At 41.3% G+C, this 13,322-nt stretch overlaps 1 protein-coding gene across 3 annotated transcripts; it reads left to right on the top strand.

The window, feature by feature from the left end:
* Window positions 1-750: 750 nt before the first annotated feature.
* On the top strand, window positions 751-12,700 carry LOC107163128 (uncharacterized). Of its 3 annotated transcripts, none has more exons than XM_015510381.2 (5): window positions 751-1,235; window positions 5,670-6,885; window positions 8,553-8,626; window positions 9,776-9,855; window positions 12,327-12,700. In XM_015510381.2, the coding sequence occupies exons 2-5, from the start codon at window positions 5,803-5,805 to the stop codon at window positions 12,359-12,361; spliced, it is 1,272 nt and encodes a 423-aa protein (XP_015365867.1). In that variant the 5' UTR covers window positions 751-1,235; window positions 5,670-5,802; the 3' UTR covers window positions 12,362-12,700. The 3 variants fall into 3 exon arrangements, with proteins under 3 accessions (XP_015365867.1, XP_015365866.1, XP_015365865.1); XM_015510380.2 differs by having other exon boundaries at window positions 9,776-9,979; XM_015510379.2 differs by having other exon boundaries at window positions 9,776-10,011.
* The last annotated feature ends 622 nt before the right edge of the window (window positions 12,701-13,322 follow it).

The raw sequence follows: 13,322 nt of genomic DNA, 5'->3' as shown, positions 1-13,322 counted from the left end.
CAACGGTCGCACGGGTTATCGGTGGTGCAGACCAAGCACTCACACGCACACACCCACCCACCCACCCACACACGTGTGCACACGGACGTAGACCCCTTCGGCGGAAGGGTACTCTTGGGGAGGGGGATAGGTGTGCGTGTGTGTCGTAGGGGAATTATATGTTATATGTATATAGCGTCGTCTCCGGTATAATATAATAATATTATGTGCGTATATATATATATACGACGCGGCAAACAACCGCCGCCCGCCACCGCGCACCGTCACAGCAGCGTCGGCCACAACGTAATATAATATTATATTTAGTGGACGGCGGCGGTACGTGCGTGCGTATCGGGTTTTCGGGGGTGTCCGGTCCGCTGCCGCCGTTGTCGTCGACGTCGTCGTACGGTTGGTGGTCGGCGGCGGCGGCGGGAACGCGATAACGTGGCCTCCCGCGGTCGTCGTCCACCACCACCACCGCCGCCGCTGGACATATGACATTTTCCAATTCTTCTCACTCGCACATACGCCGTTCGTATATATATATATATATATATGTGTGTGTGTGTGTGCATGTATGTGTGTGTGAATGTGCGTGTGTGTGTGTGTGTGTGTGTGTGTGAGTGCGCGCGCGATTCGGTATATGCGTACATATAATGTATATACGTATATATATTTACGACGCGCACGACGACGCGACGGTGGCGGTGGCGGTGGCGGCGGCGGCAGCGGTGGCGTTGGTGGTGGTGGTGACGGCGGTGCCGGCGGCTGCTGCTCATTACCGCCACACGTTTCGCGGACGCCGGTTGACTGTTCCCGTACTTGTCGTCGTCGTACCTCACACCACAAACACACGCGCTCCAGATAACACTACTCACGCTGTTGTCGCGCGCTTTACTTTATCGGTCGGCCGTCCCGACGGTTTTCACGCGATTTATTTTATAAAATTTTAATTATTATCGTTCTCGTCTGCCCCGCGGAATAAAAATTTACAAACTTTTTTCGTAATTTTTATTCTCCCGCCGATATTTTTTGCGTACCTTTGTGCCGTTTCTTTATAAACAATTATACATACTTTTTACGTGTATTTTTTTTTTTTGTATTTTGAATTATTTTTATTTTCACGTGTTTTTTCTGTTGACTCGTTTCGCTTTTACGGAACTTAATTTTCGCTAATATTCTGGCTCTCGAAGACATGGTTGAAGAATCAACAAACACTTGAAAATTTCGAATCCTCAGCAAGTATACATCAGGTATGTCTATTTTTATTTTATCAATAAATTATTACGAAAACATTGTTATTAATGTATTATGATTGAATTACAATTTATAATTTTTATTGCAACAGAAAACATATTATTGATGTATTGAAATAAGAATAAAAATAATTATCATTATTGCTCGTGTTGGCTGGTGATTAAATGCGGCGACGGCGGAAACTGTCGTTTTTGAAAAAGCGCGCCAACTATTGACAGATCACTCCGCTCGTCGTCTGTTTTATCCCGTCAAACGAATAAACCTTATTATTGTTATTATTATTTTTATGATTATTATTTTTACTATTATTATTATTATTATTATTATTGTTATTATTGCTTTACTTTGTTTGGGTTTGCGCATAATATTATTATTATGATTACGATCATTTCTCTAGCACCGGAAGACGGTCGTAAACGTCGCGCGTCGTATACTATTACTATACTATTCATAATAATAATATAAATAAAAATATGTATATTGTATGTAGAAATTTGTTATTATTTTCGTAAGCCGCTCTCGGACGACGACGACGCGACACATACGAGCGCCAACGTCTTATAATATAACCATCTGTTCGCATCGGCGGCGCTGTCCGATTGATATGCACGGGAGAGGAGAATACGTATTATTATTATTATTATTATTATTATAAATTGTTATTGTTGTATCGTCGTCGTCGGCCGCGACGGCGATTTAATAATTTATTACGCTGAACGGATTAGCAGCGGTTACGGCGACGTGGTGCGAGTACGAAATAATAATAATAATAATCGGCTCGACGAGAGATCGTATAACACACACTCGATGGTTGCGGCGTATTATTATTATTATTATTATTATATACGCGAGCAACCGTGTGCGTGTGTGGTGTACTTACGTACAACTTATGTATATATATTATATATTATATACTACGTACACGATGTCCCCACGCGTCGTCGCCATCCTTTCTTTCCGCGAGCACGCAATCTCGTAATTACCATCGTCGTCGTCGTCGTCGTCATTATAATATATTATATACGAAAAAGAAAACGCGTTCTAAAAATACGCGACTACGAGCCGTTCGGTGCCTCTGACGCCGTGTGGTCTGTCGACCGTGAAAAATTGCGCGGCAAAATTATCACTATATATCACGGGGCGTATATAATATAAACGTTACGTCGTTGTCATATATATATATATATATTAATATGTTTACGGTCTCTTGTCGTAGACTTTTGCCGGAACTATATTAGTACACCGTTGTTATTTCCCCTTTCGACGGGTTTTTGTTTTCCCAGCCCCGGCAGCGCCACACACGTCATATATCCAATATTGTTCTACGGTTCGTTTTTTAGGCGGTTGCTGTGCGAAAAACCAATAACTCTTACTCCCCCCCCCCACACTCCATAACTTCAGTCATCCGCGCTTCTCTCTATATATACCCGGATACGTGTGGAGGATCAAGATGATACACTCGGTATTCGTTCTTTTTCCAGAAAAAAAAACACTCCCCTCCCACCCCTCCCCTCGCAGGTCAATGTTTGTCACGCGTTTTAAGAGTATATTTTTGTTTTCAAAGCTTCGGACCTGGCGAATTTATCCGATTGAAAGTTTACGTCACGAAAACGCGGCCATGGTACAATAATTGTAACGACAACACGCCATATGTCTCCCCCAACAACTACCTATAGATAGGTGCAAAAACGTTGTTCGGACGCGTTTACGGATTTTCCCGACTAGTTCTCTAGAATTTTATTATTTTTTTCTCGTTTAATTTCGTTCTATTTTTCCGTTTGAACGGTCCGTCGTTAAAATACCGAACTCGCGATAATGACGGCCGACGGGAGATAATAATATGGTGAGGGCAAATCGCGTCGTCCGTCCGTGGTTTTACGTATCCCAACATTAAAATTCGAACGTAATAACGCCCGGACGACGTGAATAATACATATACAATACATATGTATATATATATATTAAAATGTCATATCGTGCTTGTGTGTAGAATGGAAAATAGTATGATAACGATAATGATAGTAATAACAACGATAATCGTAATATTTTTAGCTGCGGAAAACGCGACGACCGGGGTTATTAACACGCTTTTATCCCTTCCCTTTTCCGATTCGTCGATTCGAGACGACCGTGTGTCATAATCGCACGGTGTATAAAAAAAAACCCTTTTGAAGTGAAAACGAAACGTGTATCGCATTATCATACACTTTGTGCGTGGCTGTCGTCATTATAATGTATATATATATATATATATGATATAATGTTATATATTATGTTATTATTATAATTTACATGGTATAAGTGTATACGAATTAATGAATTATTATAATAAAAAAACTGTCGGTAAACAACTAATGCTTGATATTGATCATATTTACAACGCAATATTTAAAAACGGCCGTTTTTTTACGATCCGGCCGTTTTGTCGGTGGAGCCCGTCGTATGCCTACGTACTATTTTTTTGAACGCCGGCTCCACACAATAATATTATAATTAAATAGATTTCCGGACGGTGTTACTTTATTGTCAAGTGGCCCACCTCTATTTCAGTGAAAAGCGATAATTATTACGATTATTTTTTATGCGGCGCGACGGCCGAGAAAAAAAACCGTCTACTGCGACGTAATAATATTAATGATATTTTAATAGCACACATCGATGAGCTATAGAGACGTTGTTTCTCGGGCGTGAATTCAATTCATATATATATATATGACGGCGCAGACGATGATGACTGCTTCGGCTTTGTTTTGTACATGCACTCGTATTCCATTACGAGCTGCTCGCCGTTATTATTATTATTATTTAACGGTTTAACGAAATGTTCGTACCTATAAGTTATAAGAGCATTTCAAATACGGTCACTCCTAATAACTTAAACAATTTAACGACGAATGCACCTACGTTGTTGGCGCGTCATCCCCCTCTTCACCGTCTCTTTTGCGAGGACGTAATTTTCCGATATTTCTCTTGATACGTAACTCGATTTCGGGAAAACGCGCTCTCGTAATAATTAAAAAAAAATATCGTTGAGAGCAATTACAACAACAACAACAACAGTCGCCGTCCCAATTCCCAAACCAAAACCGGAAATAAGCTACCTACCCCAACGAAACTTTACGTCTGATCGGAGTTCCCGGCACGTCGGTGTACATTAATGACATCGGCGGGGTGAATTCAGGATTATTGTTATCCGTCATTATTATTATTATTACTCGGTTGGCGGCGAGAATACTATTCGCACAATGATCGTGGCGTCGCAGGCCCGTTAACGTAAATTACGTTTAAATTGTTCAACCACTTAATTTCATTCATCCCTCCATTCGGAACTGCGCACCTCGACCAACACCCACACCCTCACACCGACCACCTCCCGTCGTCGTAATATCGTTTGGGTGACAGCTTTTTCAAACCGTTTAATAACGACGACCATCATCATCGTCCTCATCATCATCGTCGTCCTCGTTACGGACTACGGTGACACGTTGTATATATTTAATATACGCGTTACGTGTCGGCGGTTTTTCTTTCTTTTTCATCAATTTTAATCGGTTTTGCATAACGTTGTTGACGTAGCGTCGGCGGCAGCGAGTAAAATAATAATATCGTATTATTAATGTTTTCATCACATTAAAATAATATAATGTAATTGGCATTGCAGACAAGATGTTGTCATTTTGCGCAAACTTTTCAACGGTTTCTCGCGTCATTTGGGTTTTTTTTTTCCGGAACTCTGGGAACGAACGTGGAAACCGTATTTTTTGTTCTGTGACATTTCTGTTGGTGCGCGCGCGCCTGTTTGACATTGTTATTGGACGGCAGCGGCGACGGCGGATAGCAGCGGTTAAACCGAAACTCGTTTCGAAGGGCACTCCTCGCGCGTCGTAAAACCCGTACACGCACACACGCGTACCCCGGCCGCGGGGGTGAATCTTCTCCCTCGCCAACGCCACCGCCGCCGGGTCGTTATATTTCTACCCGTCCGCCTCCACGTCACACACACGTTACCTGTCCTCCTTCGCTGCCTGCCGGGTATACCCCACAACCCCACACACACCCACCGCCGACGCCGCCGTCGTTTGGAATATCCTCTTATCCGTAGGGGATAACTCGCACTACGCAACCCCCAACCCCTTTACCCACACGCCGACTCACTCGGTCATTTCGCGCAGCGCTCACCCACCCCTAACCTAACCTAACCCGCCAGCAGCTCGACAGCCCATCCGCCCGCTCGACCGGGTTGCTCGGGACTCCTAGGCCGCTCTTTTTTTCTTCTCTTTCTCCGCCCCCCCCCCCCCCCCCCCGAGAAACGCGACGCTGCGATATTTATTTTCCCCTTATTATACCTTCTATATTTATGTATTATGTGTACACATTCCGTGAACAAACTCTATACGGTCGTGCGTCGATTTTTGTTTTTCGTTTTTCAGACTGTACAATACACATAGTCGTTGACGTGCCCCAGGAGCTTTAGTAGCGGAAGAAGTAGCGGCCTGTTTAACGCCGCCCACTTGCGAACAAATCGACTATCGTATTTATAATATAAAACGCACCGAAAGCATCATGGAGGTGGGTCTGAAGAAAGACTCGCCAGTCACATACAGCAACGGAAAGCGTCTGTTCACCATCGACCAGAAGGTGGATGCGCTGGTCCGCATCAAGATGACCGGATGTTCAAAAGCCGAGGTGGCCAGGAGCCTACACGTAGCCGAGTCCACGTTCCGCGGCTGGTTTAAGAACAAGGACATTGTCATGAAAGCAGAGGCCAAATACAACGAGATGAAGTCAAAGTCTTCGTCCACGTCATCGGACGGTTACAAGTCGGACGACAATTCCAAATCGTTTTCTGTCGACGGCTCTGACAACAATTCATCGACGTACACTGATGAGCGGGAGGGAAGCTCGTCCCGGTTCAGCAGCCCAGATCCATGCGTGTCCACTTCAGTTCGCTGCAGTCCCGAGAGACTTCATCACAAGCTCAAGCTTAAGAAACAACAGCTCAACAATACTTTGTGCTTGAACAACAACAACAATGTTGTCGGTGGCTTGCTCGGTGGTGGTTTGATGGGAAGCGGTCTCAACGGTGGTCTCAATGCTGGTCTCAACGGTGGTCTCAATGCTGGTCTCAACGCTGGACTTAATGCCAGCCTCAATGCCAGCCTCAACGCAAGTCTCAGCGCCGGTTTCAACGCTAGTCTCAGCGCAAGTTTTAACGCGAGTCTCAGTGCTGGTCTCAACGCAAGTCTCAGTGCCGGTCTCGGCGCAGCTGGACTTGGCGGTGGCCATGGCGTTGTCGGACTTAACGGTGGCCTGAATGGTCTTAATGGCGGTCTTAATGGTGGTCTTAATGGTGGTCTTAATGGTGGTCTTAATGGTGGTCTTAATGGTGGTCTTAATGGTGGTCTTAATGGTGGCCTCAGCCTTAATCAGCAACAGCAACAATTGCAACATCATTTGACGCAGCTAGCCCATCACCCGCTCCATCACAACATGTCGCTTGGCAGCCTCAAGAGTAGCAACGTCGCCGCCGCAGCAGTTGCCGCCGCAGCCGCCGCCGCAGCTGCCGCCGATCACGCGAGTCTCAGGCTGAGCCCCGCTGAAATCCAAACCAAAATTAACAACTACTTTAGCCCGTCCCCAATACAGGTGAGTCATTTATATGATAATATTAATAGTATACAATAAAATGATTATACAATATATCACGCGTAATACAATATAGGTAACTACCACAATATAATTTGTACTATTGTGTGTACCGAGTGTATTGTATATTATACAGTTCGTGTTCGCCGGTATATACGCGTCCACGCTCGGTTCCGGTGGGTCGTTGCAGGTCCTTTGACTCTGCGGGTTCCTTCCCTCCCCTTCACCACGTCTTCAGCGGTGGTCCACACACAAAACGTTTCAAAATATTAAACACGTTCGGTCGTCTTATTTTGGGTGTGCGGGGTATATTATATATTATTATATGTGTTATAATATATATACCATTTTTTTTTCGGAAATTTTTACAACCGACGCGTATATTGTCGTCGGCGGTTTCACGAGATTCATATACGTAGCTTATATATATATATATTAACAACCCTCCACGCACAAAGAGGAAAAAAACCTTTTTATTTTTCTGTATAATAATACTCGTACGCGCCTTTTTTCCATCCGTATGCCCTACCCACAACCCGCCCACTGTGTGCATATATATATATATATATATATATATATATATTATTGTCGTATACATAGTACGATCGCACGACACATGCACACACACACACACACACACACACACACTCTTTCGGGTGTATATAGCATAATATATATATGTATACGCTTTGACGCCGTCGTTGCCGCCGTGTCATATGTGTATACTATACATACTGTGTATGTACTTTATATGCGTTTAGGTTATTACGGCGTGTGCGAGTGACACACACACACACATCTACACGTGTGTAAATACTCGCAAACGCACCGCACACGACGACGGTCAACGTTATTATTACTCGCGCCTCACACACGCACACACACACACACACACACACACACACAATATACCATTTCGAAGTTTTCCTCCTTTTTTCCGCTGGCCTTTATTTCGTTTTTATAACTGCGAGGAAAAAAAAATATATATAAAGAAGGAAAACGTTACTGTGTAGTGTGTGTACGCGACCAGCGCACGTTAAACCGTATTATCTCGAAACCATTATTTATACGCACGCACACACCCATACACACACGTGTACAGTAACGGCGACGAGGACCATAATAAAATATTATAATATAGTCTCGGGGCCGCGTGTAATAATTATTATCGCGAGGTTTTTATGTTTTTTTTTTTTTTTTTTCATTTACAACGATCGCTGTGCGCCGCATACCTATGCGTGCGTGCGCCGCGTGTCGTACGCGGCGCAAAACAAATATTTATCGCTCGCTGAAGCTCGCGAGTCTCTCGTTATAATAATAATAATAATAATATTATTATTATAATTGTGTGTACACCGTGACACACGCACAAGCAGCGCACCACACCGCACCGTCCGCACCGATGATGACCGACGACGACTTTGCTCGGTTTCGTCCTCCACCCTCTCCCCCCACGCCGACACTCGCGCCGATTTACATAACTGCCGGCCGTATATAGCGTATATTATAGGATATGGCTCATTACTTATCATGGATTAGTTATTATTTATTGTACCCTACACGTGCAGTAGTACGTTTTTCGTATTTTTGCACAGTCCAAACAAGTTGAACACGGCAGTCACTAATATTTGTATTCTTTTTTTTTTTTTTTTTTGTTTGTGTTGCAGACGGCTCCGCTACCAGGTTCAGTCAACTTTCTCACTCCGAATTTCACTGCGGAAAATTCCTACAACAAGTCGAGGTAATTTCGCTAAACGCGTCAGCGTTGTGTATCGCGCGTCGCCGCCGTGTGTAGGTGACGGCGGGATAAAATAAAAAAAAAACGAGAAGGAAATAAAATAATACGATGAAAAAAAAGCGAATACGGACCACGACGGACCGCGAGTCTCGTGCGATGATTGCGTGACGTCGTCCTCGCCGAGTTTGCGGTAGCGGCGCGGCGGTGGCGGCCGTCTCGTCGCTTCGGAACTGGCGCGCGGAGGAGCAGCGGCGGCACCATGTGTCGGGAAGCGGAGTGCCCGGAGGGGCACCGCGTCGCCGTCGCGGTCGTCGTGCCGAGCCGCGGCGCATAATATAATAATAATAATAAAATCCAATGACCGACCGACCGCCGCCGTCGCCGACACACGAGATCGGCGGTCGAGATTTTCATTTTCGGGTCGATCGATCTATTGTGTAAAATAATATTATTATTTTATATCGAACACCGGTGTTATATATAGGTGTAGCCGTTATTATTATTATTATTATTTGACGCGGTCTGATAAAACCGAATCGCCACTCGTATACACAACATCACACGATATTAAGTAGACGGCGACGACGAGTTTTATTAATTTTTTTTTTTTTACCATTGGATTTTTTTCTTTGTCGAGACTCGACGACGCGACAGAATCGTTATCATAAATTTTTTTTCGGACTGCGAGGTCAGACGCATCGAACTGGGTGGGGGGGGCACTCGTGATACATAACAACAACAATAATAATAATAACACAATAATATATTATATTACGCTATATAACAACGACGATAATCGTCCGATAACGAGGACGACGCGTCTGCGACGTGCTCACTGTAGCTCGCGTGTCCTATTGATAGAATGATAACGAAAATAATATTATAACAATGTACGGTGTATGATGGCGCGGAAAATCTTTTTTCGAAAATGCTCTGAAAACGCGTATACGTTGTCGGTTTTACAATTGACACGTTTTTGCGTGCTTTTACTGCGCGATCGAACCGCCAACGTTGATAATAATAGTAATATATTCGGTCGCCCCACTTATGCCGTGCTGCACGTTATGTTTAGTCGATGAAGTATATTATTATGATAAAATTATTTTGTATGGCTGTACAGCGATTTTAACGACGCCGTTTATGTTTTTGCAGCAGTTTCATCAACACCATGGTGACGGCCACGCTGATGGAGCCGCAGGCATTGGACTTGTCCACACACTCAAGGAATAAGTGTAAGGATTGCAAACCGTCATTTACCGCAACCATGGTCACAAACACCTCTACCACTACACAACCGAGCTCGAAAATACTGAGGCACAACTCTTACAGGAACCTGTACAAGCCATATAATAGCAGGTGCACCGACGACATCGTACATATTACACAAGGCGAGAGACTTTGCTCAGTCCCGACAAATCCTCCTCACTAGACATTAACAAAACGTTCTAATGACAAAACCGTATAGTACAGTGTTGTTAACCCTGCAACCCACACGCGCTAGAGACCACGACGTGTTTCGCTATACGACCACCCGTTCCGATAAATCACATTTTCTCAGCAGCAGTAGCGATTGCGATGATTTTCACCATAATATACACCTGTTATATATATATATAAATTTGTGTGTGTTTTTTTTAGATCTTACGTTTAGTTGCTTTTTTCAAGCCCGCAAACACGATATATATATTAACATTTTTTTCATATAGTTGCAGTAGGTATACCGCGCATACCACACGCACATCGATCATCGTATATACATTAAAAAACTCTCTCTCTCTCTCTCTCTCTCTCTCTCTCTCTCTCTTGAACATCATTTGATACATTCGCGGGAAAATATATTTTCATAAGCTTCTCTTATACGACTCACGTTTACGTGGTGCACTATTAGTATTGCGATTTTTATTCCCCCGCCCGACTCCCATCCACGGCAATATTTACCGACCGACTATTATTATTATTATTATTATCGGACTATAAAAGGCCGGGCCCATGCGTGCCACTCGTCGAATATACGTGATTTCGTCAACTTTTTCTCATCTCCGCGACACACTTTATAATAATAATAATATATAACTGTGCCGTGTTGCCGTTGAGTAAACACACCTCGAACACAAACACGATGATCGCTTCGTCGTCGGTGGAGTACTTTGGGATTTTGAAGAGAGAGAAAAGTTTTTTTCACGGTTTCAGCAACCTTTTTTTTTGCACGTTTTTCGATTTAAACAAAAAGGCCGAATCGATTTTCGGGATTATCGTTATTTAATTCGATAATATTTCAAAAACGTGTCCGTCGAAAACCGTCAAACGCAACTCGTTGAAAATAAAAACGCTTGCGCCCTGTTTCTCGTAATAATAATAATGATGGGTATCATACCCATGCCACTGCTCGCGTGTATTTTGTATATACCTATGATGTCCAGTGCGGTGGCCGCTTGTTCTCATCGTTTATCGCATCTCTTTTAATGGACTCTGGGATACGTTTTATTTTTTCACCCCAGTTTTATTGCTCTATAAATTTAAAGGATCGTGTGTGTACGGGCGGGGCGCGGCATCGTTTGTCCTTTGGCGGCGGTGGCGGTATGGCACACGTCCTGCAAAGACGCCGCGGCTTGCAGAAAGGGATGTCCGGGAGTGAGTGCGAGTAGTTGGGTGTCCGTAAATTTCAGTAACAATTATTATAGCCGCGCAAAAAAAAAAAAAACAATAAATAAATAAAAGCCGTTCGAGTTGGTGTGTTAATCTCCTCTTTTACCGACGCCGCTGCTGCTTGTGTCTTTTAACCATTATTATTTCGTATTCGGTTTTTTATCTTTACGTATATATATATATTGACAATAACAATGTTGTTGTTCGAGAACGGAAAGATAACTGATAAATTCTAACATGTGCCTGTATTGCCGACAACAATAACAATATTATAATAATATGTGCACCATACTAAGTACTAACTCTTTGATGATGTGCGTGTGTGTTGTTGTGGTGTTTAGTACCTAAAACCAAAGGGGACTGTACGTGGTTTTATGATGAGCGGTCTTTTTCTGAGTGGTTGTAGATATTCAAGTATTGTGCTAAACATTTCGCACCCGTTCCTGGTTTTTTGAACGGAAAAAAAATATATATATTCAAAAAATAATAATAATAATATCTCGCCATTTTATAATTTTTGAAAAAAAAAAATGCAAACATTTCTTCTAAATTTGTTCTTGATTTTGAAAATGGAAAAAATTATACTAATTGAATGTATATCATATTGTTTTTAATGAAATTAGCACATAATAGCCAAAAAAATATAGGTACATATGCCTCATTTGATTTTTAATTTCCGTTGGATGCGTGATTTACCTACCTCTTGGTAAATCCATCTAAGACTTAATCCCAGCATATTGTAGTTGTTTTTCGTGATTCTCATAAAATAAAGCTTATAATGTAACAATAGCAAAAAATAACACATTTAGCCCTACTGCAACTTCGACATCCTAACATACCTAACATCTTAAATTCTTAACATAACGGCTACAGGCTTCTTACTTATACCCATGACTCGTACCCCTTACTACGTATATAGTAATACTATATAACACATGCATTAAAATATGTATGTAGTATATTATATTACAAAATACGCATAATAGACCAAGATTCGAAAAAGAACAGAAAAAATATCGAAAGTGATGAATAATGTATTTTTTTATTTTATTTATAGGTATTAACCCCAAGAACCCATTGTGGCAATTGTAAACCAAAAAGGAAAAACCTAAAACTACATGTCGTCAACATCTTATCCAAAACAGAAGAAAAAATATCGCAAGACGACGACAAATTTACCTATCCGCTTCTCGCAAAATTCATCTTTAAACATTTTGACAAAACATTATATAAAAATAAACGTTCACTAATATCCGGACAAAATCATTCTCCTAAATTTATTATATACCTTTACACACACATTTATATATGAATACATATATATATAACGATAACGTATTGACGTTTTATAAATGTAAATATCAAAAAGAAACCACTAAAGACAGTGTCATTTTCGTTTTTTATTAAATACATATATTTATATGTAAGTAATTTTAAGTATTTTTTTTAGTATTCTACTATATAAGTCTATGTTCGGTATGTTTGTATAATAATACAAGCGGAGTAAATCATTTTTAACATATTATTCTATAAACATTTAATCAAAACAATACAATTATAGTCATCTATTTATTATTATAATAAATTATAATAATCTTTTTTTATCATATTTTTACATTGCTATAGACTATACACATAATTAATATTTCGTTATTGTTGTTGTTTGTATTTCCTTTTCGTTTTTAATTTAAATCGCAGGATTATGATATTATTGTACACGCATTGTCTTAACCGAACAACTTATCAATGATTTATATTTTTAGTATTAATAATAATTAATATGTGTAATAATATAGTTAAAATCTGAACACTATATTATTTATACATATATTTTGCTTGAATCCTAAGTGTAGTATTATTGAAGTTTATAACATAAATATTATGTTAGTTATATTTGATACAGTGGCTAGTTTGTGAGTTTGTCAACATGGTAGCGAGAGCAACCCACATACTAAAGCTAATCTGTTATTATTATTATTTTTTTTTTTTAATTGATGTTTTTTATTACTGTAGTTCAGTATGAGAGTGAAACTCGTTTGCGGGTCGCAGGGTA

Source organism: Diuraphis noxia, unplaced genomic scaffold (genome assembly GCF_037042655.1).
Source record: "Diuraphis noxia isolate RWA-SAM2 unplaced genomic scaffold, SU_Dnox_SAM2 contig0001, whole genome shotgun sequence".
NCBI classification, from domain to species: Eukaryota; Metazoa; Arthropoda; class Insecta; order Hemiptera; family Aphididae; genus Diuraphis; species Diuraphis noxia.
Note: the sequence above shows the minus strand (reverse complement) of the source record. Positions and strands in the feature narration are given on the sequence as shown.